At 41.5% G+C, this 25,638-nt stretch overlaps 1 protein-coding gene across 1 annotated transcript in view; it reads right to left on the reverse strand.

Annotated features, from left to right (window-relative positions):
- LOC311047362 (FERM domain-containing protein 5-like) overlaps positions 1-24,364 on the reverse strand; it is a gene marked incomplete at both ends in the record, with an annotated part of 130,790 nt that extends 106,426 nt beyond the window's left edge. The window contains one exon of the mRNA XM_084060053.1: positions 24,263-24,364. Coding sequence (XP_083916179.1) covers positions 24,263-24,364 — 102 coding nt within the window. The remainder of the gene's footprint in view (positions 1-24,262) is intronic.
- Positions 24,365-25,638: the final 1,274 nt, after the last annotated feature.

The raw sequence follows: 25,638 nt of genomic DNA on the forward strand, positions 1-25,638 counted from the left end.
TACAGGTACAGTCATTCTTGTATTAGTCATATTCAGCTCCCTCGACCAGAACCAACTGATATTCAGTAAAAGTGGGAGATCAGCGATGCTCTCTTAATGGCCGATTCGCATATTGTGTCTGATTTCATGAGGCAGAAAATTGGAAAAGTTTTCTGTATCTGCATGGTGCAGAGGACCGTGCAGTTCAGCTATCTGCTAGACTGAGGATAATCATATTATTTTACATCTGTGTGTGCCGAGCAGGGAGTTTTAATATTGATTCAAAGTAAAGATTTTTACTGAAAATGTGGAAGGTTTTGAATTATCTGACTGATACAACTCCTTGAACACCTTGTTAATAGAATCTCCTGACACCTACCCTACTTTCTCTGTCAATATACCTTATGATTCTACGTAGCTTTATTCCATGATGTTTTGTAGTATATTTTGCATTGTATTGTACTAGAGGTTACTGATTAATTAAGTACAGAGGACCATAATGGAAACAAGCCCCTTATGCTTTTAGCATAACCTTTGACAGTACTACCTATACTGTTAATAAGCATGTTAATGGATTATTCAATCATTGAAAATATATATTTATATTATATATATATTTAAAATGGTATGGGATGATTTTATTCATTTAACATCATGTATTGTTTGAAGAATATTTACTGGAATATTTACCTGTTTGACACTGAACTAGTTAACCAGTTAAACTCTATACTCTGCCCCCCTCATGTTTTCGCTCAACACAAAATATCTTTGCCGAAAATAGTCGATCTATATAAGCTCACAATGAGACGCTTTGGCAAAAATAGCATACTAGATTGAGCTGTGGACGCGCATGGGCATTTTCTGGTCGAGAACGTAATCTTCTGTGCTACACTACATTATCTGTTTAAATACATAGATTAGTATGTATTCACTTAAGTGATATATGGTGAAAATAGCCGGTTCTGCAAAGTGTTGAAAACGTTGTTTGATAATTTCTGGGAACTTAATATGTAATTATTTGCCCATAATGACATGCCCAAAGCAGGAATGCGCAGAGTTAATGTGAATAACTAATTTATTTTTGGAAAAGGTTTCAGCCGGATCAGGGCCCCTTTGACATCCATTATAAAATGAAAATTAAACAATAAACATATAATATATTATAAGTACAAACATATGGGGGGGAAAATTGGTCCAGCGGTTTGTGAGATTAGTTCCAGACAGACACACAGACACACAGACAGACTTTCTTATAGACGACTAGACTCCTGCAGAGCAATGCCATGAAAACGCACCTACGGTACCAGAACTGTGTCTGAAACCACTAGTGAAATGCCTGTGGTTCCACTGTTGGCATGTCACTATGAAAGTAAATGCAAAATACCATCAGCGGTAATAACAATTATACAGTAAGTATGCTGTATAATTTCAGTGAAATGAACACCAGCTATTAGATACAATCTTTGCAATACATGAACTCACCTTGTCAAACTAATATTAGCGAGACACTGTTACGGTGTATTACACTCTGCCTACATTGTTCTCTTCAAAACCAAAATGCACTCAAAAAAGCCAAGCCTGACAGAGTTTCAGAATCATTTTCCTTTAAACCACATGGGACTAGACAAGGCTATTAAATGAAACTAAAGCTAATGTTTCTCCTGTGAAACCTTGCTGTGAATTTAAACACTGTAGGCCAAAAGGCATTTTGTCTCAGTGCTGACTGAAAATACACTCTTACTCTTCCTAACTTAATTTAGATCTCAAATTGAAATCTCCATCCTGTCGGCCACAGAGCTGAAGAGGTTTGCTATATTCCCGTTTATGAATGGGAAATGATCCAACCGCCAAAATACACAATCCTTAACACTCAGATCAAGTATAGGTAATCCAGCGAATTATGCGAATTATGCATTAGGCCTAGTATTATTATCATTATTATATATTTTTGGTTCAACATTAATGTATACAATTTCATGTTCCTGTGGCACACGATGACAACTCTAAACTTTTATCTATTGTACTCACTATGATGAAAACGAATAGATATACTGTAGGAAATGCCCAGATAACTAACTATGATGTCACCTAAGCTGAAACCTTTAAAACAGCAGACCTACAAGCACAGCCCATCACATGTGCTTCCAGATCTGCTATTTTTGATGTGTGACACCGCCATACGAAAAAAACGTATTGTGAAATTGTGTCGTGAATCGCAACAGATCGTGAGTTCAGTGAATCATAGGTCCTATAATGATGAGAAGCTAAAATGAGATGAGGTCACTTACAATTCACCAAACCATAGCAGAAATCACCAGATTTCAAATACACCAAAACAGTTGCAACTGCATTATGTTGTAAGTCGAACCTTCAAAAAGTTTGTTATAGACTTTATGCACATCCCCCTTTCTTTGGTGCCGAGCCAAAAATACAGGAGTTCAATTCATGAAGGAGGGTTCACAACTATTTATTTAAATATTTAACATGTTTAAAGGTTTTTAACATGACAAAGTTCTGATTGGGATCAAAAGGTACTAAGTAAACCCTTCATCACCAAAATGGGGCCAAGTGAGCTGCAATGTAATTACAGAGACATGCTGCAGGGTCTTGCTGGTAGTCCCTCTAATCAGTTTGTTTACTATGCTGTATCTCCATAAAAAAGCACTGATTCGTTAAAACATAACTGCATTATTCCTTAGGAGAAACATCTGCTGATGTGATTTCTGTAGCTTATTTGTCAGGCGATGATTTAATAGAAGAAAGCTGTATTTTGGTAATCTGTTTGGCAACATTCTGTGCAGTTTTTTCCTATTAATGACAAGCACAAGCAAGGAAATATTTTTAAAACTATAGCTAATAAGAAGAATTATGCCTCCATGGGAGCTGCATGCAACTCTCATTCCTCAATTTATTTTTCATTTAACTGAGGCAATATTCTAGACAGTTTTTTGTTTGTTTGGTTGTTTATTTGTTTAAACTCTTATTTAAGTCCAGTTGACTAAGCTCTAATTCTTTGATTAACAGTGTATTTTGCAGTGTACAGTAGTTGCAGAAGGAGGCAGTGTGAGGCGATGCGACAGGCCGGTTGACAAGCAATGCTTTCCTCAAACACACAGCTGGACATGTGGTTCCACGATTTATAGTGAGGCTATTTTGAAAAGATTTAGAGCCCCCTTACGTAACCCTGAGGGTCCCTGGACCCCACTTTCAGAACCACTGCATTGAACAGTCCAGCTTTGGAAATGTGCATTCAAACGTAGTTTCAAAACATCTAAGTTCATTTCTAAAAAAATAAATTCATAAAAGGACATTAGCCTGACTCCAAAAATCAGCACTATGACTAGGACAGTACAATAGAATAAAATAGAATATATGCTGAATATGAGTTTGTAAAAACAACAAGCACATCGATTTTTGCCATAAGGGACTACCGGTATATTTCTCTTCTGTGTGTGTGTGTGTGTGTGTGTGTGTGTGTGTGTGTGTGTGTGTGTGTGTGTGTGTGTGTGTGTGTGTGTGCGCGTGTGCGAGAGAGAGAAAGAGAGAGAGAGAGAGAGAGAGAGAGAGAGAGAGAGAGAGAGAGAGAGAGAGAGAGAGAGGGAGAGAGGGAGAGAGGGAGAGAGGGGGTGGGGGGGGGGGCAGGTGAAGACCACTAAAAGGTTGCTGATGTTAGCGGAACAGCTCTCATTGGGGGAGAGGGACTCACCAGTGACTTTGCGAATACGATATCAATACTTAGAAAGGTTCACTCCGTAGGGAGAAAATGGGGTGGGGGTGGGGGGGGGGGGGGGGGGGGGTGTTATGAAGTAGTGATTCTCAACCTTTTTCACATCAAGGACGCCCAGTCACTGATTATTCAGTTACGGTTTGTGTAATCCATGTACTGTATTTGTTGTGCAAAGTATTGCACAGTACATGAGAGTCTAATGGTCCACTGTACCATGTGGGTCTGTCACAGTATGAATACTGGTGTTGTAACAGTGCTAGTGGGCACACAGAGTGTTCCAAACACAAGACCAGAACCTTTGACATGCTATTTGCGTTGCGAGGCAGTTATAATGAATGATGAGCTTTTTAGCCTCTAGTCTTTGCATCAAGATGGACTTGATTGGGTGATTATGCTGCGCTGCTTAAAAATCCATTTTGTGAATGTGAACATCCTGGCGTCAGCCGCCATTATAGTAATAACAGTCAAACATCCCCAAGAGACAACAACCACATGCAGTACAAGGTGACAGCACAGAAATGTACTGTATGTGTGACACACACACACGCACGCACGCACGCACGCACGCACGCGCACACACACACACACACACACACACACACACACACACACACACACACACACACACACACACACACACACACACACACACACACACACACACACACACACACACACACACACACACAAACAAATACTTTATTTTACCTTTCCATGTGAGTTACAACTGTACACACCAATTTATTTTTTTAACAAATAATATTGTTGTAGAAGAGGATCTCCTCAAATGGGAATTCCCCTAAAAAGGAAGTTTGGGAGTTTATGACCAGATTTTTCAATAGTTTTTTTATATATATTTTTTTATCTTGGCCTCAACTTACTTCAATTCATGTACGTATTTTCATCGTTTTTTGATTCTTCAGTCACCGTAAAGAAATGTTACAAATGAAAGTTCTCCTTGTATTCAAATCATCATGTGATGAGTAAATGATAGAAAAAAAGAATGTTTGGGTGAAGTACTCCTTTAGCCACTTTCACTTTCAAAATGTTTCAAAAAAGCTAATGAAAATAGCAATATTTCTGCACGACAGCAACGATATGATACAACTGTCACCCACACATAAGTAGAAAAAAAAACACTTAACCCACCCACCCCTGCAATCTGAGGTCTTGTCGGTCACAAGGACCCCCTCGAAAACAAGATCTCAAAGGGTTTATCCTTTCAATAAAGGTACATAATATCGGTCAGAGGTGTGCTACCTGCCATTATTAGCAGAGTCAGTGTGTCCCAGTGAGAGTCATGGAGAGACAGACAGTCATTACAGTGACACATCCTGTTCCCTCATGCTCACCACCATTAGCCCTGGGAGAGCCAACCTAATTAGCACAATGCTGCTTCACTTGTCATGCAGAGAACTGACATCACTTTTGGAGGGAATGTACACTACACAAAGCCTCTACAATCACATGAACGTGTCAGCTCTCTACTAACCTATCGATATCGATAGAACAATCTACTGTATCTATCCAGTTCAGAAAACATCTTATAGATTTAGCGGAGATAAGAATCTATCTTGGCAGGTTCATCTACCAAAAATGGGAGGTGCCACATGCCTGCTGTCCACACATACAAGAAAATACGAAAATACACTAGTGGACAGTCACATGTGAACGCATTATGACACACACTTGAACAGAATATTCCCAAATACATATCGAGATCCAGTTCTGTGCCCAAATCACAAGAAAGTGCACAGCCGCAGACACAGTCACCAGCCTACATAGATTCACGTACTGTAGTCAGTGTAATGTAATGTACATCCCAGCAGCTTCTCAAACAAACCGTGCCTCAGTTTTCATCGGGGACCAACAGCAGTCCAAATGGACCCTTAGAGGCTGAAAATGTGTGTATTATAAGGGCAACGTTTTTAGGAATCAATTACATTATGCGCAATTCCCGCAATGCCGCACCAAAATCCAGGCCCTTAGGTGTAGGTGGTTATAGTTCATGAGATGTGTTGGTGTGTGTGTTACACAGTGGTAAAGATGAATCTGTCTGAATGATAGGAGTATGGCTGCTACTGCTGACAGAATTAATTAATTAATGGGGTGTTAAATAATAATTGATGGCAGGATGGATCTGTGGCTGGATGAGGAATGAAACACACCAAACATCCAATAATGAACCTTGCATTAATAATAGAACATTCAAATACAGAGAAAAGTGCAAAAACTGCAACATTGACTAACCTTCATTTTTCTCATTTCTTTCTCATTTCTTTCTCATTTCCAAATATTTCCCAGGCCTGCCGTTGTAGGACTATAATCTAATCTCTGAGATATAACTGCCCACCTACACGCAAGGAAGCTGCTTTAGGTGCATAAAACCAGCAAAGTTGGATCGTTATGCTAATGCTGTTTTAATTGCACTGAGGAAACTAAACTTTACGTGAACCCAATGTACAGTTTCCACTTCCTTATAGTTTGCTTGGTACAGAAGGCTGAATTCAGAATCCAGAATTCAGCTCAACACTGGTGTCACCCTAACCCTAACAAAACGGTGAATCCTAGTGGCTGAGCTAGTTAATGCAGTTAATTAACAATACCCAACTCCCCATCAATTCCCAACTCCAGGACCTGTAAGGGGCTGTGTCCACAGAAAGCGTTTTTCAAGCTGCCAGCACCTTTCTGCCATGATGGAGCACTCCTCTTCCAAGTGCCTCATGTTTCAGTGCTCTCTGCATCCAGCATTTTCTACCGGAGTGCTCTGCACACGTCAAGGCAGATGAAAATATTTCAACTGTTAGAGAGGAGTGCCGCTCATCAATGTTTGATCCAGTGTCAACCCGGTCATTTTCACCAGACAGTGATGAATCTTTACCATAATCCATGTTTGGACAAAATCTGTAGGAAAATTTGTTTTGCAAAAATCAGCCTCCTGGTGGCGCTATAGGCCAATGTGAAAAGGGCGGCATTTTTTCCTTGGCTTAGTGGGAATGTGTGAGCAAAGTTTCACGGCAATCGGACGCTGCTTTCATGATTTGAGGCAAGACAATCTTGGCCAATCAAGATGGAATATGACAGATCCGTGTTGATCACATGACTATACAGATCCTGTCTACCGATTTGCTTTATGTTTGGACAAAATCGTAGGAGTAATATAAAGAAAAAAGTTTAGCCTCTTGGTGGCGCTATAACAAGCCATGGTGAAATGAAAACTTTGGGGCAGAGGTTCTGCTCTGGCTTCCAGGGAGTGTAGGCACAGTTTCGCGTCGATCGGGCCAACGGTGCCGGAGATTAGCTGTACATTACATTACATTACATTACATTACATTATGGTCATTTAGCAGACGCTTTTATCCAAAGCGACTTACAATAAGTGCATTCTTAAGTGCATTTCCTGCAAAAACAAGCAACCAAGAGTATACCTAGCGCTAAGGTAAAAGTGCAATATATCAGCTACCTACTTTCTTAAACAGATGAGACAAAATAGCAAAATCAAATGAGCACGAGCTAATACAAAAAGTGTATAGACTAAACAAGATCCAATAAAACAGTACAACAATAACACAAGAGTTCGTACAACTAGTTAACAACAAGTAAGCCAGACAAAGAGGAAGGGTAGTGTTTCCTGAAGATGTGGGTTTTCAGCCTGCGGCGAAAGATGGGCAGTGACTCTGCTGTCCTGACATCAGTGGGAAGTTCATTCCACCACTGTGGGGCCAGAACAGAAAAAAGTCGTGACCGGGTCGATCGACCAGAAGGACCCGGCCTTGAGTACGAGGCAATCAGTCGCCCCGAGGTGGCAGACCGAAGTCCGTCTGTGTACACAGACGGACGGACGGACACACACAGGCAGACAATAAACACACAGAGTATACTATAGAATATCACTACAAAGATAGATTCTGTACTTTTTGGAAATGATGATGGGTTGCTCAAGTAAACAAAGTCTGTACAGTCTGTTCTGTTCCCACAGTGCCGTTAAAAAGAGAATATAGCTGTCTGGAACAACGCAGATGCCAGGCAAACACTGAAAGTGTGAGAAAGTGACCAAGGCCTTCTTTTGTGGTGCAAATCAACTCCGGCAATGAGCCACAAACACAAATATACCGGTCTTATGCTGTTGATATAACCACTCTTTACTGATTGTTTGTGAGTGGACTATGCATAGACAGTGTATTAACAGCCTTAGGGGATTTGATCGGTTAATGCCTATAGCTGCCAATGGACAGTCTCCACTCTCCAGTGACTGGACTGCAGCGTCATACTGTATAGTATGTCTGTCCCTGCCGGTCTGCCGGTGTCAGGTTCTCTCAGGGCAAGCTCGTTAATCTGCTGAACTGCAGCACTGCAGTGTGGCTGTGTGTGTGTGTGTGTGTGTGTGTGTGTGTGTGTGTGTGTGTGTGTGTGTGTGTGTGTGTGTGTGTGTGTGTGTGTGTGTGTGTGTGTGTGTGTGTGTGTGTGTGTGTGTGTGTGTGTGTGTGTGTGTGTGTGTGCGCGTGTGTGTGTGAGTGCTTGCGTGCGTGCGTGCGTGCGTGCGTGTGTGCGTGGGTGGGTGCGTGTGTGTGTGTGTGTGTGTGTGTGTGAGTGTGAGACAGCAAAAAAGTGATTGAGAAGACACAAGAAACAAAGGGAAGGGTTCGGACTTGAGCTACAAGCCAAGACAGGATAGAGAAAGAGGGGAAGGGGGGGGGGGCGGGGACCTTACAGCAGGAACCTTCACTACTTAATAGTGCTGCGATGGTATCTCAATGACATCACTATGGTTCTATCAGGATGGCTGCTGCCAAAGCCAGCTGGCAGACTGTCCCATTGCAGCTACTGCTGCATCACACACACTACAGTGCAGTTGTTCAGTACAGTACAGCAGCACTACAGCAGTGGTTCTCAAAGTGGGGTACAGGGACCCCCAGGGTTCCTAGAGGGGTTTCCAAATGAACATTTAACGGTCTGTTATGGGGGTCCTTGAAATTAAGTTTGAGAACCACTACAGTACAGTACAGTACAGTACAGTACAGTACAGTACACCCTCCTGAGTAAATATCAACATTGATGTTGGTCACCAATGTGGCAATTTGACAGCACTCAAAGGTAACACCCCAAGTACACATTTTCCTTATTCACACATTCTTCATTGCCCCCACACACATTTGAGTACTTAAGAAAGCGCTATATAAAGCTATATAGCTATTATTATTATTATTATTGTCACCGCCAGGCCGAAAGGCATTGGCCGAGACTATGTTTTGCGGCTTTCCGACATGTCGCCTTTCCGACGGTTACTAACCCTAACCCTAACCGCGCGCAGAAGCCACGTAGTCGGAGTAGTGGGATGTCGGAATGGAAGGCGGTTACAATGTTTTGCACCCTGTCCGTCCGCCCGTCCGCCCGTCCGTGTGTCCGTCTGTCTGTGAGCAGCTAATCTCCGGCACTGTTGGCCCGGTCGCTGCGAAACTGTGCACACACACTCCCTGGATGCCAAAGCCGAACGTCTGTCCCAAATTCTTCAGATTGGCCTGTTATAGTGCCACCAGGAGGCCGATGTTTGCAAAATGTTTTGATGTTACTCCTACAGATTTTGTCCAAACATCGCGCAAATCGGTACACAGTATCTCTCATGCGATCAACACGGACCTGTCCGATTTTTCATATTCCATCCTGGCTGGCTAAGATTGGCTTCCAAAGTTTGCAGGATTGGTTAGTTTTTGAACAAAATGCCTGAAATCATTAACGCAGCATATGCCGTGAAATTTTGCACGCACATTCCCACTAGGCCGAGGAAGAAATGCCACTTGAAAATGTTCAAATCAGCCTCATGATGGCGCTATAACAGGCTGATTCGCGTTCCTACCTATAACTGGACCGATCTGCGTGAAATTTTGCACGCACACTCCCTAGAGGCCAAGGAAAAACCTTTGCCCTGCATTTTTCACATCTGCCTTTTAGAGCCTCACCAGGAGGCTGACCTTTGTAAAACATTTTTTATTGCTATTACTCCTTCAGATTCTGTCCAAAGATCACGCACATCGGTAAACAGTATCTCTGTAGTCATGTGACCAAAACGGATGTGTCCGATATTTCATATTCCATCCTAATAGGCTAACATTCCAGAATTTGCAGGATAGGTCCGTTTTGAACAAAATGCCTCAAATTATGAACGCAGCATGCGATTTCCGTGAAAATGTTCACGCACATTCCCACTAGGCCGAGGAAGAAATGCCACCCTTTTCACATTGCCCTGTTAAAGCGCCACCAGCAGGTCTAATTTAGCAAACACATTTTTGGAACAAAATGCCTCAAATCATGAATGCAGTGTCGGATTGCCGTGAAAGGCCTAAGAGCAAATGGCACCCTTTTCACATTGGCCTATTATAGCGCCACAGGAGGTCACAATAAGGTACCTGACCTGGCGAAGACTTGTGCTCCGAGCAGTACTTTTTCTAAATTATCATTATGCAAATGCATTCATTTAACTACTCAAACCTGAAACACAACATTTCATCGTCTATACAGGTTTCATGAGTGTTTTACTGAATAGAGTGGAGTAAGAGAGTTTTCTATCTGTCTAGAATCAGAATAAGAGCTCTTTATATTGCCAGGTATGTTTGCACATTGAGGGACTTGTCTCGCGAGGTTGGTGCATTACATAAATAACAAATAACAAACATTATAGAAACATTTTCAACTAGAATTTCAACAAAAGCCACAGGCATATGCCAATACATTAAGTAGGGGTTGGACCAAAAATGTACCAATGTACCTACATTGAAATGTTAAGGAATTTGTTTATGATTTTATCATGACATTTCCAGCACCAAGCTATTCCAGAAGTCTGAGGAAGAGCTGTGTGCTTGAAGCTTGTTGTTGTGTTTGTTTGTGTTTTTCTATTTGAACAGAATGGGCTCCTAAATAAAACAGCAGCAACTCTATACAGTATTTATATTACCACCCCTATACATAAACTTCTAGAATAAAAAGAAAGTTACTAAACCAGCTAACTCCACCAAAGGAGGGTGGAGTTAGCTGGTTTTGCTGACTCCAGCTTTGAGGTCCATTTAGCTGTTCTTATCCACCTGTTTCCTAGGCTTTTCACTGTGTTCCACTTCCTGTCTTTTGATCCAATGAAATCCAATTAAACCGGTCAGATGACTAATGATATCCAATGAAATCCGACAGGATGTGGAAAACACACAGCCAAGAAACAGGTGAATAAATGATGAACAAAACCTCCTAACGAAGAGATATATATATACAGTATACAGTATACAGTGTATATATATATATATATATATATACATATATATATATATATATATATATATATATATATATATATGTATGTATTGCCTCACAGGCAATGGGATCTGTAGTCGTGGATGCAGACCCATTAGCCCGGATAGATGGTGGGTGCTAATGCCGGGTATGGACTAGTTAGTAATTCATATTCATTAGCTGGCTAAATTGCCAGAAAGCCTGGGAACAAGGTTAATCAACAATCCGTAATGTCTAGAAATCAATACTGAAGCTAACGTTTGCTAAATAGCTGATAGTAGTACACACATCTGTGCACACATCTGTTGCCACAAAAAAGACATTGTTCTCCACACACACACACACACACACACACACACACACACACACACACACACACACACACACACACACACACACACACACACACACACACACACACACACACACACACACACACACACACACACACACACACACACACTGTCCTTTACCCCGATGTTAATCAAATAAATATATCTAACACTTTCTTAATGATTACATGCTTGCAGCACAGTCCTATCATTAGAATGGATCATCTTTTGACACAACTCCAGCATTATTGTACAGTTCCTGGTTTTCTATGTGCAATCTCATGTGAAATGTCCCGTGCAGCATGCCGTCTATGTGGACATACAGTAGGAGAGGATGAGGAAAATGACCATCAATCCATCCATTTATCATAGTCCTCCCCTTTGTGAGGCTGAGAGGTTAATGGTTGGCAGCCACAAACAATACATTATTTTTGAACATTTCTGGAAAATATCAAAACTGTAGAATATTCTTGCATTTTTTAACAAATATCTTCTCTTTTGGGGGTTCCTGGCACAAAACATTTTCAGGTGGGTGTCCGTGGCCAAATACACATCAATTTGGGGGTACTACTGCTCTAATTTACTGGTCATTATGTTTATTGTCTTGTGGATACACGATAGAGCTGATAGCAACATGGCACACAGTCCATTTCTTGTACTCAACAACAGTGTGATCATACTCGACATGTACTGTAGCTCCAATTTGACCTTCAACTTCAGTTCTGACTTGCTCTGGCGCCGCTAAACCACAATTCTATTAGCCTCATTCGTGGGCAGCTTGATCAGCCTGTATCAGCATTGAAATGGGATGAAATTCTGAATAGCTTGTAAAGCAGCGTAAAATATTTCATATTTTCAGCTGTGATTAACTGCTTACCCTATATACTTTGACTGGGGTCCCACAAGTCTCTATACTTGGTCCGTTCCCTTGTTTCCCTCTACACCAAATCTCTTTGCCAAAAATAGCCAATCTTACAAGCTCACAACAACACGTTGTGTGTGTGCAGAGCGGCTATTTTCCCCAAACGTTCACCCCGGAATGGGAAAGCTACTGTATGTTTGGACGGTGCCACCCACAAAACATGCCACACTGTGGTGTTGAACAGTCACGTAGAGCAGTTTGTGATTCATCTGACCAGTATAGTATGGTCCCAGCTGTTGGTCTTTCCTGCCTCACGTCTCTGTCTGTAGGCAAGGAGGAGTAGATCAAGGCGTAATCCATTCGATTTGCTGAAGAGAGAGCAAGGCCTTATACCCTTCTCTGAACCGTTTCTTGTTCTACTCACCCTGGGTAGTTCGTGTGCTGATAGAATCTCTGCAAGACTTTCTTAAGATTAGTGTGATTGAAATGGCTATCAATCAGTCTCATGCCTGTTGATAAGCCCATACTCAATTCCATTGCATTAAAATGATACAATTAAAAGGTGTCTTTTATTTGTATTGGGAATTTATATCAGATGTGATACAGCCTTTCTAGACCAATAGCGCTAACAAAGCAAAGCATTTGGGTTTAGACGCAGGAATAATTGTAGACGTTCTTTTCAGTTATTACAGAGTAACATAAATAAATAAAAGGAAGCCACTTTAATTGACGACTATAATCTCAGATCATCGAATCTGGTTGTGTTGAATCAAATAACCAATGTAAGGAGCTCATTTGAGGCACTGCCGCATCATAGATATTACTGTCATGAGTCATGACCGCCAAACGCGTGCCCTAATCTGATAGCCCACCAAAGCCTTGAAGAGTTATCTCACCACTTCTACGCATTATGGATTAACACGTTATTTTGACATTATGGATTAACATGTTATTTTGACTTCACGGATTAACACGTTAGTTTGAAGGGTGTCTTCGAAATCAGGAAGACACAGTAGATACAGTAGCTTACAGTAACGCTGATAAGCAGGGGCCATGTGCATAAAGTACATCACATCCCACTTATATTCTGTATTAAGCCTTAAGCAGCTGGAAATACATCTACTTATTGTTAAGCACTTGTCTAAAAGCACTCCCTGTAATTGGGAGACACAAGGCTACGCATTATGCAGTTATGTCCATCCCGTTGTCACATAGCGGTGTCGTTTTGACTGCAAACATTCATAGAAATCATCACAGACACAAAATAAGAAGGCTGTCCTCATGCTTATTATCAACAAACCTCTGATTTGACCCTTTTCTGTTTTTCAAAGATGACATCTATCTGTAGAAAGTGTCTTCTGAAGCTGTTGGCAGTCGATGGTCAAGTCATTAAAACATTCTTCTTCTTGGCCTATGAAATACCTACAGATAGGCATAGACATTTGGGGCGATAATAGCTTAGTGGGTACTAGGTAGAGAGGCCGTCTGGTAATCAGAAGGTCACCCATGTCTTCATGTTGAATTGCCCCTGAGCAAGACATTTAACCCCCAACTGCTGCCTCCCGAGCGCTCATGGTAACCATCTAAGTAGCCACCAGCTGGGTGAAGCTGAAATTGAATTTACTAATAAGGTCACACCTTAGTAATGATAGTGCTGCAGAAAGGTTGACGTTCAGTGAACGAACGATTTTGTTCATGTTCACGGTAATGATCCGTTCAAATGATTCGTTCACGTTCACCGTTCAGTATTCAGCTATTGTCTAGTGAAAAACAACTCGCAACCGAAATAACTACAGTAGTTATTTTGAACGGATCGATCACGAACGACCCATCACTACTGTCTGCCACTACTGTGGGCTGGCCAATAGCTGAAATGTTAGTTCATGTCCAAACTACTTATCACTCATCAACAAGCATCCAAGTTCACCATCCAGCAATGAAGGTGGCAAATGATGCTCATTTGATAGCTTACAGGTACATTGATGATCATTCAAGTTGAACATGTCAAATGCACATCAAAGCTAGGAACAGAGCAAACCATAACCAACACTGTCACAGCATTCAAGGGAGGATTTTCAGCTTTGGGAAATGAAGATTGAGGCTGGCAATATTCTATTTCCATTGATGAGGGTTAGGGTTAGGGTTAGATACTATTGTTCAGACGGAGTTCGAACATTGAAGTTCGAGTGGTTCTGTGAGGAATCATTTTGCACTCCGTCAAAAACTACATTTCAAAATATACAACTAACCCTCCAGAGACCAGTGGTTCTCAAAGTGGGGATACCAGGGATCCTTGAGGGGGTTCCATGGGGTTCCCATGCAGCAAAAGTAGTTAACAAACATTTTCAGATGGGAGTCCACAGCCAAATACATTTTGGGTGTCCTTGACTTGAAAAGGTTTGAGAACCACTGCAATAGACAGCCGGTGGCCAAGTTCTGGTTGCACAAGAGACTGCCCAGCCTTTACAAGACAAACAATGAGAGGTATTGTGCCACTGGGCTCCTCATAGTTATGCACAATGCTGGATTCTCCATGCTGTCTGTCCTGAAGATGAATTACATATCAAAGCTGGAGTTGGAGAACAACCCAAGTCTTGACATTTCCAAGATCACACCTGAAATCAACAGACTCTATTCAGGGACACAGACACACCCAGTGGCGTAACGTAGTAACAGCGGGCCTGGTGCATGCTGTTTAGGATGTTCCCCATTCAACACACATTCCCTATACAGTAGGTCAACCACCCTTTACATTTATCCAGTAAATTCAACACTGTGTGTGTGTGTGTGTGTGTGTGTGTGTGTGTGTGTGTGTGTGTGTGTGTGTGTGTGTGTGTGTGTGTGTGTGTGTGTGTGTGTGTGTGTGTGTGTGTGTGTGTCATCATAATCGAGGGAAAAGTTTGAAATAATCGGGATATTGATTTGAAGTCATATCGCCCGGCCCTAGATGGGGTTAAGCAGATTTTGAAGACCCAGTTCTGAGACAGGTTTTTGAAACAAACAAACCTGACAAGAGCTCAGGGACTGGAGTCTGAAGTCTGTCAGCTTAGAGCCAGCAGTGTGTGCACATTCTGTATCGGTTGGTAGTGTTATGTCACAATGAAACCTTTATGCTCCCCAAATTATCAATAATGCTGTCGATATAATTATCAAAAATATGCTGCTTTAAAAAACTAAATGATAACATTCTCACATCTTCATTCATCAACTTCATTCATTCATGACTATCTTCATCACGTACAGAATCTGTACTAGTAGATTCATTATACATTATACTAATCTTTAATGATTAATGATTACTAATGGGGTAGCTAGCAGAGCATCAAATCACACACCAGCCGTCTCGGTAACATTTTCTTTCCACAGGCAGTCAGGTTGCTGAACAACTGAAGCACCCATATGCACACCACACGTTGTTGTTGTTGTTGTGTTGTTGTATCCTACTCAGGAATGATGCAAGTCGGGGAACAATGCAAGTTGGGAATGCATGCCCCACCTGGTTATGCAATAACCACTGTACCCATGGGCGTAAATCTGGCGTGAGGCTGGGGGGGGGGTCGGCCACGCGTGAAGCGTGAAAAATTGCGGTTAGGTTAGGTTTTAGGGTCAGGTTTAGGGTTAGGTTAGGGTTATGTTATTTAATCCTTATTTTTGCCTAATTTTACTGATTTAATATTAAAAAAATATATTATTTTAACATTTATTTGTATTATTCTAAATGACTTGGGGGGTGAGTAGCCCTGATCGCCTCAAGGCAAAACACAGGCCGAGGCACAGCCAAGTAGGAGTAAAACTTTATTTTACCTGCTGGCTGTTTCAAATAATGAGCAGAGCAGAGGAATTGAGCATCAATCATCAACGATTATCAATAGCTGTAATGTATAACGAATAGAAGGTTTGGCACAGAGGCTTGTGAGTTTTGTTCAGAACATGAAGTTTGCTTTATATTAACTTAGTAAACTTACTCATCACCAGGCAGCCGCACTTGGAGTTGGTTTGTTTCAGAGGATAGACAGACACTAATAACAAATATAATGCAGTTGAGAAACTTTGGTCAACTTCATTATGTACTTGCATAATACATGGTCTTTTGGTCGCAAAAAAATAGTCTACTTTGGATATGATGGATAGGGTTCTGTGCAGACTGCAGTCCATTTGGAAACACTGGACCCTACCTGGTCGTAGTGTCACTGTTGCCTGGGCTGTTCCAGGTCCATTGCATTGCTCCTAACATTATCAAAATGGCAGCTGCTAAATCCTTTGATCTCTGATGACCGTAACATTCTCTGTGTCCTCCTCATCACTTCGGTTTTGGTCAAACTACCTATAATTATTCTTCACAACAGATCTTTGGATTTGATAACTCCCGTCAGTCCCGTGGTCGTTAGTTTGAGTCAGCGGGGGTCTATCACTTTCTGTTTCTTTTTCCTCGGTAGCTTTCACTGTTTTAAAATACTTATGCTTAAATATGCACACTTTGCAGCTACTGTAGCACAGATAGCTCTTGTATCCTCTCATTATGTTGTTGAGCTCCTGATTATTTTCTTTCCCCAAATTCGACTTGTAAACAAGCCGGTGAAACCACATGTTGCTGCGTGGTCGGGATAGAATACAAGATACAACGCTCGTCCCAAAACACACTCCCCCCGGGTATATCCGGCGGCCTCGGTCGGAACGAGGAGGAAGGCGGTGCTGCGGACCAAACAGTTTTGAGATTTACACGGAGGGGGGGGGCAAATAAATCCTTTAAAATACATTGTGTTAATGAGTGCATGATTTCAAAAGTGGGTTCAGATTCTATTAAATAAAATAAGTATTTATTATTCTAAATTACTTGGGGGGGTCTGGGGGGATCCAATCTGACTTGGGGGGGTCCAATCTGAAGCTAGGGGGAGACGAAACCCCCCCATCCTCCCCGGGATTGACGCGCATGTACCCATTGTCAGAGTACCCGTTTTACCTGTCTGTCTGTGTCCTTTTTATGCCCATAGCTGGAATATCATACAGTATGTATACAGTATACTGCATTGTGTACACACTGTGGGTCTGTAGTGTTAGTGTTGTTGTTTTGGGATGGTGTGTTCTTTGTGTTAAGGCAGAGAGAGCCAGAGCATAGATACAGTATGAGTTGAACTTAGAAGGTGAACTTAAACTGGCTAATGTTAGCTATTTGAAGACGGAGACGATGAATTCATATTTGAATACTTTCTCTCTATGAAAACACTACATTTTCCAAACCCCCTTCCAATTTCAATAATATGAACCAAATAATAAACAATAACGGAAGAGAGAGAGACAGAGAGCACTCAGGGAGACGACAGCAGCCTATTTCAATAATGCATTCACAATACAAACCACATGAAGCTGCTTCCAACTTCCTCATCTGTCTCATAGTGAAGGTTGTAATTTCATTAGTGTGCTACAGAGAGGATGCCGCCCTGTGCCAGATGAATGAAGCACTCACTCACTGTGATGTCTCTCTGGGACAATGGCATTCTATCACTCACCTTGCATCCGTTCTCTGATCTATATCCTGTTGGCTCACGCTGTGAATTTTAATGCAAGGCGAACGGTTGCACCATGTTAATGAGTAGGGATGCAAAAAAATAAAATAAAATACAAATCATAATCGTTTATCAAAACTCATTACTGATTAATTAATTATTAATCAGTGAGAAAATGCACTATTTACAATTCAATGGACGAATGCCTGCTCTTCTGTGTGACCCATAAAAATAATAGCAATACAACAATGTTTGTTTTCTGTAAGAAAGGAGGTTTATTTTTATATGTGCAATAGCAGCATAAACCAGAGGATTCACACATCGTAGGCTATATATAGGCTACCCTGCAGTGCTGTACACAGAATAAAATAAACAAGAGGCCCACATGAAAATACCATTTAAATCTATGTTTAGCTAATAGTAGCCCAACTTTATAATCTAAATGAATAAAGACAAAATAAAAAGATTATGTTATTGTTTAACTGATAGTATTAATCAAATACAACTCCTAGTATCAATTAAATGACTTACTCAAAAAATTACTTGTTTTCTATCAATTACACACCCCATGATTTCATGGATTTGTTTTTGTGGCATTCCTAAGACAATAATTTGATGACCGGATACATTAGCCGGTAGGAGACGGGAATCAAATTATTAGCTTAGGAATGCGACAAAAACAAAAAATAATCCATGGATTCAAGGCTTCATAGGGTGTGCAATTGATAGAAAATAAGTCATTTTTTGGGTGAACTCCTCCTTTAAACAGCTAAACATCCCTATTACTGAGCACATTCGGTCTTCAACGACAGTGATTATTGTCTGTTGGGATGCAAAATGATTGATGAGGAAAATAGTTGTCATTGATGCTGTCTACATCTTACAGCTCATGTGATATGTCCAGTGTAGGTCAATGCACGTCTTTGAACCACATGAATCCTAGTGTCCCTATACTGGGGTGAAAATATTTTGTGTGGAGCAAAAACAGGAGGGGGCCTAGTATAGAGCCCTGTGGGACTCCGGGCAACTACGTACTGTTTCCCAAACAGTTGGTCGGGACTAATTTGGGTCACAAGTAATTATCCCCTTTTTTTTGTTTTCCTACATTAAAAGAAAATGTTCACTTGTCTGGGTCCCAGGCAAACGTCTAATTTCTCTTTTGGGTCTTGAGCTAAAACGTTTGGGAAACAGTGAACTACAGTATGGTTTAATGGGTTAATGAACATGTTCACATGTATATACTGTATGCACTGTACCTGAAAGGAGACTGTGATAAGAAGTGTTGGTCCTTGGTTATTAAACATTACATCACAAGGTCCTCCAGGGCCTGACTGTCAACCAAACGGAATGCTTTGAACAGTCATTCCATTTAATCTATATATTCTGTATCATGTCCATAGAACAGAGACATGCTGTGATTATACTCACTAGTATCCTATACAGTAGGCCTATATAGAATACAATAGAAACTGTATCGTCAATGTGGAAATGTGTCTTTGGCCTCACAGTAATCAGTTAAATATAGACAATATACGTCACAAATATACACACATACAGTACACATTAATTGACCTACGCTATCTCTGACCCTTTCTAAATCATACTTCAAAACAATGACAAAATATAAGATCATCGGTTAAAATATCCTTGTGTCTAATAAAGCCATTCTGTCTCATTTAATCTCTGATGTTTGCTTTTTCTTTCCGGTTGACAAATGAAGGACAGAGAGGCGAGGTTGAGATGGTTTGCAAAGGAGGGATGAGGGGTTAATTAGGAGAAGCTCCGAGAAGGATGGTGAAGATGGAGCTACAAGGCAAGAGGAGAAGAGCCAGGCTAAAGAGGAGGTTTATGGATGCGGTGAGAGAGGACATGCAGGTGGCTGGAGTGACCGAGGAAGACGCAGAAAACAGAGCCAGAAGGAAACAGATGATCCGCTGTGGCGACCCCGATAGAAATTAGCCGAAAGAAGAAGAATTGTGCATTTATATAGCGCCTTTATCCAAAACATTTTACAATGTGTATTATATTCACCCATTCACACACACACGCGCACACACACACACACACACACACACACACACACACACACACACACACACACACACACACACACACACACACACACACACACACACACACACACACACACACACACACACACACACACACACACACCATTCTTAAAGTCTTTGGTATGGCTCGGCCAGGAATATAACCCTGACCTCCCAATGTCAGGTTGGACACTGTTCAGTATCTTATTATTATATTCGACCCTGGGGGGCTAAATTCATCTTTTAGCCTGCCCACAGGGCATTCTAAGTGATAATGACTTGATGGGTTTCAACATTTTAAAGCAATAAACTGTATTGTGTTTTATGGTTTAAATATACTTGCTTATTCAGAAATGATTTGAGCAATTAATTATGCACAGTTAATTATTCATGAGAAATGATATTCTATCTGTCATTGGAAAACACAAATTAATGCTAACAGTGGGGGGCGGTACTGTAGGCGTGAATGCATCCATACAGTTATTCATCTTCTCTCCAGATGGATGGAGCTAGCAAGCAGCAACCACATGTAGGCTAATGGAGCTAAATGATACGTATGACCCCTGTCCAGCCCCACGAGGAGACAGCATTCTGGGCCACGTCTCCAAGGTGAGCAGTTAAAAAAGAACAGCCCTTTCCTCTCATTCGCTAGGCACAAGTGTAACCACTTTCAACCTGGCATCCCTATTTTAGGCATGTCATTATAGGTGAAGAATCTAGCAAAAACAGCAGATCTACACGCTCACAAGTAACATGTGACACGTTGTGAGCTTTCGCTGTACACAAATATGTTAGCTGAATATAGCCCATCTACAAGCTCACTCACAACATTCAACCTTCTATATGGTTAACATTCGATGTTGGCATGAATACAATCCGGTCAGGCTCCAGTACCTGTCATATGTTATAGAAGATGACTTAACTGCCCTACAGTGTTTAAGCTAATAGCTGCATGTATGGCTATGTACAGTATGGATTTCTTATGAATGTGTGACCGTAGAATAAGCTTAATCTACAAACAACAGCCCCAATACTTGATTGGTCCCTTTTCTGAGATGTGTGCCTCATCAAACCGACATTTGGTCCCTACATGTTATTAACTATGTGGGAGTGGAATACAAAATCCCTAATTACGTTGCTAGACAACAGTTAACAACATGTAGGGGCATATAGAATACAGTCCTTATCGTCAGTATATCACAATTAATTTGACTGTAGAATTAATTGCATTACCTGTGACACCTGTTAAGAAACAAAAACACCAATTGCTGGTCTCACAGGGGAAGACCAGATGTAGAAGGGGAAAAAAAGCAATTTTCATCTGTCCCCAGAGAACTGACACTTAAAGTTGATAGTGTGCCTTTTAATGGCTTCCTTCTCCTTTGCTGTCAGATGTTAGAACTAAGCAGATGGAGATGTTCTTTGTGATGCCAGTTCTAATGCACAGCCAGAGAACAACGGCTTGTGAAGTATGAGCTCACAACGCAACTCAAACAACCACGGTGGTTGGATGGCACTCACACTGAAGAACATAAAAGACACAGACTTGCACACAGTACACACATGAATTAATGCGGGCAGGCACACACACACACACACACACACACACACACACACACACACACACACACACACACACACACACACACACACACACACACACACACACACACACACACACACACACACACACACACACACACACCAAAGTTATTCACAGATACAGTATATCGGTTTATACAGTATGTTGTCCGATATGTACAGATTTAAATTTGGGCTTTGGGCTTTTTGTTGACTATATTTTACTATACTTGTTGACGATAGACTATCGGATTCAGAATCTTTTACTCCGGCCACAAAAATCTTTTTTTCAAAAAGGGTTTCAATTATAAGCTAAGCCACAGTAACGCACATCTCTCTACATCTCTAGTCTGGTCATGTCTCTCCATCACCCATGTCAATATAATGATTGATTTTTTTAGATAACCCAAACAACAAGACAGGAAGACAAAGGATTCTGAACAGAGAGAAATAGGAAGAAAGTGATTGAGACGTGAGATAATCAATGAGCAGCTAATCGACTGACTGACTGACTGACTGACTGACTGACTGACTGACTGACTGACTGACTGACTTAGTCAAGCAATGCCAATTATGTCCAATGCCACTGGCGAGGCCATACAACACGGCAATGCCAATGTATGTCCAATGACACTAGCAAGGCCATACAACACAGCAATGACAATATGCCCAATACCAATAGCAAGGCCATACACTGTACGTAAGTAAGTAAGTAAGTTGGAGTGAGTTTGTGGTCCCGACCCACTGTTTGGCAACATCAGCTCCCAGTACTTCCTGCATGTCTTAGGCCGTGGTACTCATACGCTGACTTGCCGATGCCCAGATCGAACCCAGAACCTTGTGGTCCAAAGGCGAGAGTGCTACCGAGTCCGACTGAGCTACTCGGACACAAGCAAGCCCAATGCCACTAGCAGGGCCATACAGCACAGATATGACAATATCCCCAAGCACCGGATGAATATGCACTTCACACCATCCTCACAGCTACAACATTGTATCATGAAGACAATCACTTATAATGCTTGAGTTACAGCTACTCCATCGTCAACGCTGTCGCACGCCGCAAAATAGCCAATCTACAAGCTCACGGTGGAGCTTGTAGATCGCCTAGTTTCGGTGCACAGCATCAATTATGACGACAAAGTATGGATCAGGCTTAAGACATCTAAATGACCAACTAATAGCCTATGAAGTGAATAGCTCTACTCAGTACTCAGTATGTGTGTGTAAGAGGAACGGTGCTAGTGATTCAGCAGGTCACCAAGCTCTGGAAACCTCAAGTGTGGATCGATAGGTTTTTGCTCAGGTCTGTGATTAGAACAGTCTGGATCAATAGAGCTTTGCACTGGCATGCCGACACATAAAAAACAAACAAACAATAAACTTGAATCTTCAAATAGTTAACTATTTTTTTAAATGCCAGAAAAGCTAGTTTCGTTTTTATAGACAACCTCCCATTTCTGTAAATTTGTATGACACAATTGGAATCATGTGGATCTCGGCCAGCAGTTTTGAAATCAGCCTTTTATGTTCAGGAATCCAAAATAATATTCCAATGTTTTAATATAGAGTTATTATTGTATGCTGTCGCTGTAGGCTACATCAGCTGTTACTAATTTGTCATTTACATTAGTATTGAACATGTAAGCTGCTTTAAATATTTATTCACAATAAAGCACTATGTATATCATCTACCATATTGATTTAAGATTTTGTACAAATAAAGATGAATGATTATTAATTGTATTAGTAGTATCATTATTAATATTGATACTAACAACTATTAGTTACCTTTAGTCCCTGACTGAGTCACCTCTAGTGCAGTGTTACTAGGTTTCGTGAGAGAAACAAGCAACCAGTCTATGAAAACGAGCCCAAGAGAAGCGAGCCCTTCGCCCTTTAAAAATATACATTGGCTATTTGAAAGTTGTGAGCTTGTAGATCTGCTATTATTTTTTATTTTTTTAAGAATCTTGAAGAATCTTTAACAACCCAAATCTTGTATGGGGTCCCGGGTCCCTGGCATAAAACATTTTCAGAAGGGGGTCTGCAGACAAATACATATTAATTTGGGGGTCCTTGTATATAATATTAGAAGGCTAGTAGTATTAGTAGCAGCCTGTCACATGTAGAAGGATATATGCCTATGATGTCATTGTGATCAGAAATATTCGTCATCATTGACCACTTTGCTACGCAATGCAGGTGTAAGCTCCACAGCCACATCCATCCATTCTCCTGTGATGATGTCCTCCAAGGTAGTAATATGATGAATTTGACTCAATGATCCCAGCATAAACACATCAAACACACAGCAACATCATCCAAAAGACCAGTGGAGGAACAACGAGGAAAAATAAAAAAATGTCTCATTCATGCTGAGACCTGATGACGAGTTTAGAACATATTATGAACATTATGAGTTATACTGTAGGCATCATTTTATACAAACGGTCCGTTGAAAACAGGTTAAGCCTAATTTATTTATTTTTCTAATAGCCTAAGGGTGTTGCTTCGCTTGCCAACAAAAATAACTGATTTACACACTAACAATGTTTGTAGATCAGCTTTCTTCCCCTTCTCCTTCCTCTTTTTTTGTTAAATGACACCCTCACGCGACGGAGCATTATAAATTAAGCGTTTATACCTCCGTAGTTTAGTTTTTTGGATCAGCACTGACCTGGATGGTACAGGTGTAGTTCAGAACATAATATGAACAGAGGGAGTTAAGACATCTTTTTATACAAACGGTCCGTTGAAAACAGGTTAAGTCTAATTTATACTCTCTATAATAGCCTATACAATGGTGTCACTTGCCCAGAAAATAACTGATCATTTTTTATTTATTTTTTCTATTTTGTTTAACAACACCCTCCTATAAATTAAGCGTTTATACCTCCGTAGTTTTCTCTGTAGTTTTTTTTTTTTGCCCTTCTAAAATCAGCACTGACCTGGATGGTACAGGTGTACTCCGAGTCGTCCAGCAGTCTCACCGTGCACTCGCATTCCCTGTCCAGGCTCCGGATGCTGCCGGACATCAACCGGCTCAGCATCTTCTCACACAGCAGGACCACAAGCACACAACAACAACATCAAGAGGATCAGGAGGGCGAAAAGAAGTTCTGACGCGAGGTCTACCGACGTCCTGGCTGTTCTGATGAGGTCCGATGATAACACCTGTGTAGCGGCAGTGACAGCAGCAGCGGTGGTGTGGGGGACGGCAGAATGCTGGAGGAGTGCATCGTTTAGTACCAGTAAACAGTGTAGCTGTGAAATGCGGTGCTGATGCTGAGGCTTTACGAGATGATGATGATGCTGCTGATGATGAGTCGATTGTGGACCTGGTCCATTATCGCATACCTTTAGTCCCTGACTGAGCCGCCTGCCGCCGCCGCCGCTGCTGGTGCTGCTGGGCGGGGCGTAGCTCTGGTCCGTAGCGTTAGAAGGAGTTCTCATTAACGCTCACTTTTCAGCCGTTGCCCGCACACCCGCGGTAGCGCAGCCTCTCGTCTGTAGTCAAAATAAAAAATACGCTTTCGCTACTCGCCAAAACAAAGACGGTTTTAATGTTTTGAAATCCTACTTTCTTTAGTGGGAGCACTCGGAGCCCCCCACCTCCCGTCTAAAATACACTTTTTGGACAGAAAAGAAAATATTCCACCGGATGGGGAAATATTTGAGTTACTCCACTGCGCCCCCTACAAATCTTGTCAGTAGAAAAATCCCATTGACCAAATCTGTAGGGGGCGCAGTGGAATAACTATGTTATTTCCCCATCCGGTGGAATATTTATTTTTCTGGCCAAAAAGTGTATTTTAGACGTGAGGGCGAAATTAGGCTTTCAACTTAAACCCGTCTTTGTTTTGGTGTGTAGCGAAAGTGCATTTTTTATTTTTTACTACAGACGAGAGGCTGCGCTACCGGGGGTGTGCGGGCAACGGCTGAAAAGTGACATAGCGTTAAGGAGAACTCCTTCAAGAGCGACTGACGCGTGCACCTGCCAATGGGGAGCGAGAACCGTGAGATTCCATCGTTGCATGTTAGGAGGACTATGGATCCCATAGCCCCTAGGGACAGTCGGTCGGTTCCCATCGGTCGTGCTGTGATTGGTTAATTGGTTGCCAGGCTGTGGATGTGTAAGTGTTATTTATGAGGGGTTGTGTGGGAGTCTAATGTGAATAGAGTGTGAACGTGTGGATACAATTACCAAAGGTACGAGCTGTATCCGTTTATGACCTTGACAGAGGACATCAGTGGTGTGTGGTGAAAAGGAGTTCTGTTCAATTTGTTGGTTGCCCGGGCGACCGTACCTCTAGACTATGGGATA

This window comes from Gymnoscopelus microlampas, assembly GCF_963454915.1.
Source record: "Gymnoscopelus microlampas genome assembly, chromosome: 1".
NCBI classification, from domain to species: Eukaryota; Metazoa; Chordata; class Actinopteri; order Myctophiformes; family Myctophidae; genus Gymnoscopelus; species Gymnoscopelus microlampas.